Source organism: Plecotus auritus (assembly GCF_963455305.1).
Source record: "Plecotus auritus genome assembly, chromosome: 8".
Classification (NCBI taxonomy): domain Eukaryota; kingdom Metazoa; phylum Chordata; class Mammalia; order Chiroptera; family Vespertilionidae; genus Plecotus; species Plecotus auritus.
In genome coordinates, this window is record NC_137782.1 from 164958440 (window position 1) to 164968934 (window position 10495).

Sequence of the window (10495 nt, forward strand, 5' to 3'; positions counted from 1 at the left end):
TGAGAGAGAATCATTGATCGGCCACCTCCTGCACTCCCCTCACTGGGGATCAAGCCCGCAACCCGGGCATGTGTCCCCGACTGGAATCAAACCTGGGACCCTTCCGTCGGCAGGCTGACACTATCCACAGAGCCAAAGCAGCTAGGGCCTCGATCCCTCTCTTTACCACCCAGAGCACGTTCTGTTGGCATTTCTTGAAAGATAGAGCTCCAACCACCCACAGCTACCATCCCCGTCTGTGCCACTGTCATCTCGTGGAGGATTCCTGCAACCGTATCCCAACCAGTCACCCTCCTCTGTCCTTGCCGCTACCCTGTTAAGTGAGATCATGTCACTCCCTTGCTCAGAACCCTCCACGGGTCTCCTGTCTCACTCAGAGGAGTGGTGGTCAGCTAGGGTCGGGCCCTCACCGCCCGGTCCCCTCTCACTTACTCTGCCCGGCACCCCTGGCCTCAGGCTGGGCTCAGTCCCCCCAGTTCATGCCTGTTCCAGGGCCTTTGCACCAGCTGCTCCCTCTTCGTGGGAGGGAGTCACATTGCAATCCGTATCTCCTGACATCCTCCTTCTCCAGAGCACTTTCTCTCTCCTTACGTGCTGTGACCACTTTACTGACAGCCTTTCCTCCCTAGAATGTGAGCTCCCAAGGTCAGGGCATTTTGTGTGTATCGCCAGGAATTTGATCAGTTCCTATCACATAGTAGGTACTCAGTTAATGCTCATTAAATGAATGAATGAATGAGTGACTTCCCTGTGTGATAGTGTATAATTCTATCAAGGAAATAATATACTAGTCATTGGGGACATTGGTTTATGGAATATTCAGACTTTTGGAAGGCATCTGACAGGGCTCCACACCAAAAAAGACCTCTGTGAATCACTGTGCCATTGAGGTACTGTTTTAGAAATAGGAAAGGGAATACTGGGACAGGTTTTAATAGTAGAAATTAATACTAGAAAATTATAGCATTTAAACACTAGAGGAGGAATTGAGCAGTGAAATTTCCAAGTGTGCAAGGCTTCTGAATGCTGGTGAGGGGACTGCAGACTGCAGGTAGACGCACCACAGGATGGTGGGCAGCTGGCAGTGTCTGGAGTCCCTGATGGCCGCTGCTTCCCACTGCAGGCCCTGCCCAACGGAGCGCCAGCGTCCTCAAAGCCTAGCTCCCCTGCCCTCATCGAGACCAAGGAGTCCAATGGGAGTGTCCACACCAGCGGCTCCACGTCGGAGGAGAACGAGGAGCAGGATGCCCAGGTATGTGCAGGGCTGAGGACCAGGATGTGGGCAGGGGATGGGGAGGCGACTTGCCGCAGGAAGGGGCCTGTGCTCAGAGTTGGAGAGGTGGCCGCCAGCCTGGGCTCTGCTCCCTTTTAGCAGTGTAGCCCGAGCAAGTCACCTCTCCCCAAGCCCCAGCCCAAAGTCTCTGTCATTTACATGGGGTCGGGGTGGGTAACATCAAAAGAGGTACTCGCGATAAGGAGTCAAGATGGCGGCATAGGTAAACACCTGTGCTTGCTGCCTCTCACAACCACATCAAAATTACAACTAAAAGACAGAGCAAATCATCCAGAACCGCGGGAAAGCTGGCTGAGTGGGAGTTCTTCAACTAGAGGTAAAGAAGAAAGCGCCTTGAGACTGCTAGGAGGTGCGGAGGCGCGGAACGGGCTGGCACCCGGGTGCGCTGCTCTTTTAATTGGGAGGGAGATACAAGCTCCTGCTTGCTTTGAACTCCAGTTCCAGGCGAGACTCTGGGGGACCCAGACACATACGGGGAGAAACTGGACTGTCTGGCATCAGGACAGGAACGGAGTGCAATGTTCTTTCAGACGGAGGTGCTTGCAGCGGTCATTTTTCCTGCGCTGGGACCTGGGACTTCTCCAGGGCCAGGCTGACTGGCAGCCATTGCTGTTTGCTCTGCCCAGGAGATTCCCTGAGACCCTGCCCCACCCAATTTACAACCCCACCCAAGCTGTGCGTGGTAGTAGTAGTAGTGGCTTGGCTTTAGCATATGAAAGGCCTTGCCTTTCTCAGCCTAAAACCTCTCAAACAGGCAGCAGCAGCAGCAGCCTGTCTTGCTACACAGCTGGCCTCGTCTGGGCACTTCCAAACCCAATACAAAGAGGAGGAATCTGCAGATCTCTCTGTAGCTCCTGCTGGGTGGCTTAGGCAGTGGCTGACTTTGCACCTCCTTGGAGATCCAAGAGCCAGTGTACCCAGTGGTCAGTGTGAGACCATACCAGATTACAGCTCTTCACATCCATAAGAGACACACTCGGGGCAGACTCAGTGAGCACCAAAGCCCCACTGAAGCAAGTCCTGCCCCATAGGGTGTCTCCTGCACAGCAGCTCTTCCATTGTAGATACAGCTGGTCCTCACAGCCAGTTGGCCTGGAGGTCAATTCCTCCCAGGGACACCAACAGCAGTCAGACTCAACTATAACAAGACTGTGCTCACAGCCCACAAAGAGGTGCTCCTATAGCTCCCAGCTCAGGTGACTGGGGAGGCTGAGCCACTGGGTCCTATAGGACACCTACTACACAAGTCCACTCTATCAACTCAAGGAGACTTAGCAGCTGCCCAATACATAGAAACAAACACAGGGAAGCAGCCAAAATGTGGAGACAAAGAAAGATGTCACAAATGAAAGAAATGGAGGAAAGCAAACTACTGGATATAGAGTTCAAAACCACAGTTATAAGGTTATTCAAGAATCTTCTAGAAACCTCCAAGGAACTTAGACCTTCAAGGATCTTAGTGAGAATGCCAAAAAAATGGAAAAGGACCAGTCAGAAATTAAGCATACACTGACTGAAATAAAGAATAATATACAGAGATTCAATAGTAGTCTAGAGGATCCCAAGAATCAAGTCAAAGATTTGAAGTACGAGAAAGCAAAAAACACCTAACTGGAAAAGCAAAAAGAAAAAAGAATCCAAAAATATGAAGATAGTGTAAGGAGCCTCTGGGACAACATCAAGCGTACCAACATCCGAATTATGGGGGTGCCAGAAGAAGAGAGAGAGCAAGATATTTGAAGAAATAATGACAGAAAACTTCCCCTACCTGGTGAAAGAAATAGACTTACAAGTCCAGGAAGCACAGAGAACCCCAAACAATAGAAATCCAAAGAGGATCACACCAAATTATGATTTTAAATCATAATTAAAATGCCAAGGGCAAAAGACAAAGAGAATCTTAAAAGCAGCAAGAGAAAAACATTTAGTTACCTACAAGGGAGCACCCATACGACTGTCAGCTGATTTCTCAACAGAAACTATGCAGGCCAGATGGGAGTGGCAAGAAATATTCAAAGTGATGACTAGCAAGAACCTACAACCAAGATTACTCTACCCAGCAAAGCTATCATTTAGAATGGAAGGTCAGATAAAGAGCTTCATAGACAAGAAAAAGCTAAAGGAGTTCATCACCACCAAACCAGTATCACATGAAATGCTGAAGGGTATTCTTTAAGAAGAGGAAGAAGAAAGAGGTAAAGGTAAAAAATATGAAAACAAAGCGACAACAAATACATATCTATCAACAAGTGAATCTAAAAATCAAATGAATAAAAAATCTGATGAATAGAACAAACTGGTGAATGTAATAGAATCAGGGGCATGGAAAGGGAGTGGACTGACAATTTTCGGTGGGAAGGGAGTGGGGGCGTGCGGGAAGAGATTGGACAAAGCTTATACCTATGAATGAGGACAGTGTGTGTGGTGTGTGGGGCGGGGTGGAACTGGGTGGAGGGGAGCTATGGGGGGAAAAAAGAGGAACATCTGTAATAATCTGAACAATAAAGATTTAAAAAAAGAAAAAAAAGGTACTCGCCCTGGCTGGTGTGGCTCAGTTGGTTGGGCGTCATCCTGTGCACCAAAAGGTTGCTGGTTTGATTCCTGGTCAGGGCACATGCCTGGGGTTGAGGGCTCAGTCCCTGGTAGTGGGCGTGTAGAAGGTGGCCGATCAAGGTTCCACTCTCATATTGATGTTTCTCTCCTCCCTTCCTCTCTCTCTCAAAATCTTAAAGAAAAACAAAAAAAGAGGTGCTCACCTCTGAGCCTTGCCTAGCTCTTATGTCCCAGAGCCCTATAGACCTGAGGGCAGCAAAGACATCCATGAAAAATCCGTTTCCAGGACTGTTTTAGAGGTCAGATTTCAGGGCTGAACTAAGCTCAACTCTGTGACTAGGTTCAGACTCCACAGGTCCCATGCCCAGAGGCCGATGTGTATGCCGTGGCCCTCCCATCCTCGGAGCAGGATGTGCTTGGACTACGCTGACCAGCAGGGGTCTCTGGCTCGAGAGCCAGGCCTCGCTCCCCGAGGATGCTGCCATTAGTAGTGACCACTGCAGAGTGTCTCTGGGGGCTACAGGGCCTGGGACCAGTGTCCCAGGGAAACCAGAAAGGACCGTGGCTCTGGATGCAGACCCAAGCGGGAGGGAGCTGCGTGGGCGCACTGGGAAGACTTTTCCTGGAAAATGGTTTCTAGAGCCAAGGGGTCAGTCCTCGAGTGTGACACCCCCAACTCCATGTCATTCTCCAACTGCATCCCATCTGTTCCCCAACACTGCCTCACTGCCTTGTAGGCCGACAACCCCTCGTTCCCCAACCCGCACCGGAGGCTGCGCCTTCAGGACCTGGCTGATCGGGTGGTGGACGCCTCTGAGGACGAGCACGAGCTCAACCAGCTCCTCAACGAGGCCCTGCTCGAGCGGGAGTCCGCGCAGGTGTAAGTGCCCCACCCCACGCCCCAGCCCCGGCTCCGTGCCCTGTCACCTTCCGATAGGCCCAGGCAGAGGTGGCCCTTGCGTCTCACGGCTCATTTCCACCACAGAGTGAAGAAGAGAAACACCTTCCTCCTGTCCATGCGGTTCATGGACCCCGACATGGAAACCCGCTACTCGGTGGAGAAGGAAAAGCAGAGTGGGGCCGCCTTCAGCTGCTCCTGCGTCGTGCTGCTCTGCTCGGCCCTGGTGGAGATAGTCATCGACCCCTGGTGAGGGGGCCCCGCAGGAGCCCCAGGCCGGGGCGGGCGAAGGGCGATGAGCTTCCTAGCCAGAGGCGTGATGTGGGGCCGCAGCTGGAGCTGATGTAGGGACGCAGCACTTCTCTGTTCCTTCCCCCCAGGGAACAGCCCAGCTGACCTCAGGCCAGGGAATGTGGGGGCTGTGCTTCACTCTGCCCCCTGGGTCTGGACTAGCACTAGCACCAAATGGGGATCAGACCAGGGCCGAGAAGGCTGAGGGATGGGGTCTAGGGGTTGGAGACCTGGCCTAGCTGGGCCTGAGTGGTTCTGGGAGAAGGAAACAGAGGCCGGGGACGCTCCTCAGCTTCAGTCACCAAAGCCAACCTGGTTCCTTGGCTCATCTCTAAAGGAAGATTTAGGCTCGGGGTCCAGACTGGTAGCTCTAACGCAGCGGCTAGTCCTCTGGGCCCAGGTGGGTGTTCTAGAGTCCTTGCCTTAACTGCCCAACTGAGGACAAGTCCCTTCCTCCCTGCCCGAGCCCATCAGCAGTTCATCCTGCTCAGGAATTGATTTCCCCAGCAGAAAGGAGCTGGTGTGGAGCCCTGTTCCGTTTGCTTGGGGAACTCTAAAGAGCCTAGGACTCAGTCACATGGGCCTAGGTCCCGGACACACTTTACTCTGTGTTGTGACCACAGGCCTGTCACTAAGGGCTCCTGAAGCATCAGCTTGTAAAGTCAGAGCTGACGAGGAGGATAATCTGAGGATGATAGTACCTGCCCCGGCATCTCAGGGTTGTTGTGAGGCTCACATTCACTCATTCATTCACAAGTATTTACTGTCTACTTCGTGCCTGGGGCTAAGGTCTAGGGATGTAGCAGTGAAGGTAACAAAAAAATCCCTGCTCCAGTGGAACTTACATTTTAGAAGGGGAAGATAAACGTGAACAATTAAGTAATCAGAATATATACGCAGACAGGATAAGTGCTACAGATACAAGTCAAGTGAGGAGGAGAGATAGGGATGCTGGTGGTGAGCTGGTTTTGGCTTGTTTGCATTTTTATAGGATGCTCAGAGCAGGCCTCACTGACAGGGTGATATTTCGAAGGGCGAGGCGACCAGGAATCGGGTGCAACCAAGAATCAGGCACTTGTTTAGCAACACCAGAGCTACGTGGCAGGATGCTCATTCCTAAGAATCCCTTCCCAGGTGTCACTGGGCTCTGCCCGGGGGGCATCTGCGAGCCTGCCTTCTCTGGGAAATGTCCTGGGTCAGCAGTGACACTGGGGAGGGCCACACATTCCCAGGCCCCGCACTCAGCTGGCCGGCCCCTGGCGTCACACAGAGCTTTCAGGGACAGGCTTGTGCCTTACTTGTAGGGCTTGCCTTCTGCCTCCTATCCCTTACTCTCTCCCTCCCTCACTGCTCCCGCCGGTCCCCCCTCATCGCCTTCTCTCTCTTACAGGCTGATGACCAACTATGTGACCTTTGTGGTTGGGGAGCTTCTGCTTCTGGTCCTGACGGTCTGCTCACTGGCTGCCATCTTTCCCCGGGTAAGCAGCACTTTCCTTTCGGCTCAGAAGCCCTGCTTGGGGAGTGAGCGTCACTCCCAGTGAAAGTGAGTATTGGTGGAGTTCCGCATCCTATCAAATCCTTACAAACAGATTACAGATCTGTTAGAATGGTTCAGGATTATCCCCTCATTCAGACTCCACTGAGTCATTCATTGACATCGCTGAGCACCCACTTGGGGCCGGGCTCTGACGCTGGAGCACGCAGGAGTGTGTGAGCCGGAGCCTAGAGAAACGAGAACCTGCGTCGAACAGCAGTGGAGGCCCAGCTGGAAGGTGGGCTGGCCCTGACTGTGGAGGACCTTGAAACCCAGACAGAAGGGTTAAGACTTCTCTGAGCACCGACGTGCCATGCAGAATTTTTATCAGAATAACAAACCAAAGTAGTGTTTTAGGAAAATTAATCTGGCAGGTGGCCTGCCAGCTAATAGAAGATTTTAGGTAAGCCGGCCCGGGAAAGGCGGACCAGCCAGGCAAAGATGGCTGGCCCTGACAGGTCTCCCGTCTTGGCCTTGTCACCTGGAGATAAGAAACGGGCTACTGCTGGCTAGTGCTGCCCGTTCTGAGGAAACGGTTCTGCTATCTGGGAGCTGTGACATTTCCTAAGTATGTCACGGGTGAGGGAGAGAGCACCAGGATTCCTGCGCTCCCTTCTCCGCTGTGCCACGCTGTCAGTTTTGGCTGACTCGCACGCACAGCACTACTTTTTAGGTTCGTGGGAAGTATGAGAGCACCTGGAGTTGTTAGCAGTGGTCTCAAGGCTCATGGCCCCTGAAACTCCATTCCTTCTAGGCCTTTCCTAAGAAGCTTGTGGCCTTCTCGACGTGGATTGACCGGACACGCTGGGCCAGGAACACCTGGGCCATGTTAGCCATCTTCATTCTGGTTATGGCAAATGTCGTGGACATGGTGAGTTCCTGCTGTCCTTGTGCAGGGACACTCCCATTAGTGGAAAAAGGCTTCCATACTGGCCAGCATGGCAGCTTGCCAAACCATTCCTCCACCACGAGACAGGTCGGGAGCGGCATTAGGTTCCTCACGAGATCCTGGCAAAACAGAAGGGTCTTCTCCCCAGGAAAACTCCGAGACTGGCTTGTTCCCAGCTCCTTGTTCTCCAAGTTCAAGAACCAACACCATGCACCAGATCCCACCATGTGCTAGGTGCTTTATATATATTAACTCAGTCTTTTTTTACTTTTCAACCACAGTTTACATTCATCACTTAATCTTGATAACAACCCCAAGAGGTCAGTATTTTTAGCTGTAGTTCCATAGAAGAGCTAAAGCTCAGAAAGGTTAATTCACTTCTTTTAAGTCACACAGCCAGTAAGTGACAGAGTCAAGAACTGAAGGTCTAAATCCCAGTCCCGTTTTCTTCCTCCTTACCTCTCTGCCCAAGGGGTACAATACTCAAAAGCGTTCTGCGTATCGTGAATACCCTCTGCCATGTGGCTAGTGTCCGGTATCTGTCACAGGGAGGCAGACCTCTTCCACTGAGGGAGCTCTTCTGTTGGGCCTGCATCCGTTTGGCCAGACCTTCCTAGAGCACTGGGTGCTGGGAGCTGTGACTGACGCTCTCTTCTCTTGTTCGTCATCACACTCCCACCAATTTGGGGGGTACTATAGACGTTCCTTTAAAAAGTCCTATTTTTTCAAAGATAATATTTTCTTTAACAATCTAAGTACAGGAAAAAACTCAGCATGGCGAGCCCGGCTAGAGTGGCTCAGTTTGTTGAGCATTGTACTTCGCACTAAAAGGTGCTGGTTCGATTCCCAGTCAGGGCACACAAGTACCGAAGGCAAACCAATCAATGTTTCTCTCTCCTCTCTCTCTCTCTCCCCCCTCCCTAAGCATGTCCTCTGGTGAGGCTTAAAACACAAAACAAACTCAGTATGGAGCCTTACTGTGGCAGCAGTATAGATGACACAGCCTTAGGGCCAGTTGATCACAAATCCAACGGAATGGAATTAGGAGCTCCAGAACCTAACCTGCCCTTGGGTGGCACGGTGCCCACAGTGCAAGGAAAGAAAGCCCCACGCCCTCTGTACGTCAGGACACACCTGCAGGCTGGTGCCGATCCGGGGACCACTGTTTAACCATGTCACGGACACTGTGCAGGATACTGGAGATCCTGTCACTAGTGCATGGTGAAAAACCAGGGGGGTCTGAAACTTTTCACATGCTAGAGTCCCATGTTGAGAACTTCCCCAAAGCCAGCCCAGCTCAGTGGGTGAAGGCTACAAAAAGGAGGACAGATTGTGGACACACTTTCTACTGACTACATCTGCCCAGCAGTGGGACCAGTGACCAACTCCAAAATGGGGGAGCGTTGGAGCAGAGTGGCTGCCATCCGTGCAGTTGTGAGGTGTGGGTGATGAGCTGGCCCCACATTCCCTCTCTAACAGTGTGATGTGGGCAAGAGCGTTACTAGATTTGAAACCTGAAGACTGGACTCCTAGCTCTGGCTTTCCCACTTGCTAATTGCACTAGTTTGGGCGAGTCCAGCCTGAGTCTCTACAATGGTGGCAATACTAAAAACACTCGGAGTTTTTGTGAACATCCAAAGGGATGATGGTAGAGCTCTTAGTAGGAATTACATTGTATTATTCCTTGGTAAATTTTCCCACCCTTCTCGGTGTTTCTGAGGGAGCTGGGGAAGTGGCAGCTGAGCAACACTGCTCTGACAATGTCTGTTGTTCCCTTGACCCTGTGTTCTTCCTGTGGCCCTGGCCTCCAGCTGAGCTGCCTGCAGTACTACATGGGACCCAACAATGGCACCTCAGGGATGGCAACAGAGGATGGCTGCACGGAGAACCCCAAGTATTACAACTATGTTGCCGTGCTGTCCCTCATCGCCACCATCATGCTGGTGCAGGTCAGCCACATGGTGAAGCTCACCCTCATGCTGCTTGTCACGGGCGCTGTGGCTGTCATCAACCTCTGTGCCTGGCGCCCCATCTTTGATGAATATGACCGCAGACGTTTCCAGGAACCCGGGTAAATGAAACTTGTTTGGGAATCTGGAATTTCTTCTTCCAACTCCTTAGTCCCCATTTCAAAGTCATGGCCCTACACGGAGGTGGCTTTCTATCTCTAGGGAATCAGGGTTCGTGGCTGCTCAGAGATGTGCCTCTGAACCGCTGTGAACCTGGGGCAGATCTTCCCATTCCTCATGAGGGGAGGATCTGGGCCGCCTCAGTGTTTACCTGGGCACCAGCCTCTTGTACCCAGATGGGACCTGAGTGTGCCATTATCTGTCCAGCAGCTTTCCTCTGGTCGCCTTAGAGAAGATGCAGATACTCTCCACCCCAGGGCTCAATGGCACTGGCAGGTAAGGTGACTGCTTTCCCTCCTGGTCCGCATTTTTGGCTCCTTTCCTCTAGAGTCAGGGAATACTATGGCCAGAGCCTTATGATCTCAGCCTTGTAAAGGCCCATGACACGGGATGCTCGAGTAGAGAAGTTAGTGTGTATTTCTATAGGAGGGCTGGGCGGAGGGAGAATGGTTTTAGTATGGGCCTGGTCATCCCAAGTCAGAGGAAAGCTTGGAGAGCAGCAGCAGTGTGGTCTAGAGGTGGGGCGAGGGGGAGAGAGAAGTGAAATGGATGGGGCAGCATTTAACTGGCAGGCAGTATAGACAGCAGAAAAAAGAGGAAAAAAGAACACTGCCTTCGACCTAGAAGTCCTGGATTCTTAACCGGTCACAGTAATTCTCTGTGGAGCGGCAGGCAGCCCAGTTTTCCCGAGTCTCAGTTTCATCTCTTAAAGAGGAAAGTGGACAGGAATCTCTCCAAGGTCTCTTCTAGCTCTCAAGTTTTAGAATGTTGTGATTCAGTGGCTTGACTACAATCAGGTAAGTTTTAACAAAAGATTAGAAGATGGGGAGAACTCTTAAATAGTCCTTCACACAAGAAGAAGTCTAAATGTCCACTAATAAAGGCATTTAAGTAATCAGGAAATCCA

At 51.6% G+C, this 10495-nt stretch overlaps 1 protein-coding gene across 4 annotated transcripts in view; it reads left to right on the top strand.

Annotated features, from left to right (window-relative positions):
• ADCY3 (adenylate cyclase 3) overlaps window positions 1-10495 on the top strand; it is a 54476-nt gene that overhangs the window by 37821 nt on the left and 6160 nt on the right. For 2 of the 4 annotated variants that reach the window (XM_080683626.1, XM_080683624.1), the window contains 7 exons: window positions 1124-1252; window positions 4585-4727; window positions 4833-4994; window positions 6427-6514; window positions 7325-7441; window positions 9271-9530; window positions 9799-9864. In XM_080683626.1, the coding sequence (XP_080539752.1) occupies window positions 1124-1252; window positions 4585-4727; window positions 4833-4994; window positions 6427-6514; window positions 7325-7441; window positions 9271-9530; window positions 9799-9864 (965 nt within the window). Of the gene's footprint in view, window positions 1-1123; window positions 1253-4584; window positions 4728-4832; window positions 4995-6426; window positions 6515-7324; window positions 7442-9270; window positions 9531-9795; window positions 9865-10495 lie in introns of all 4 variants that reach the window. The other 2 variants (XM_080683623.1, XM_080683625.1) reach the window with 1 other exon arrangement.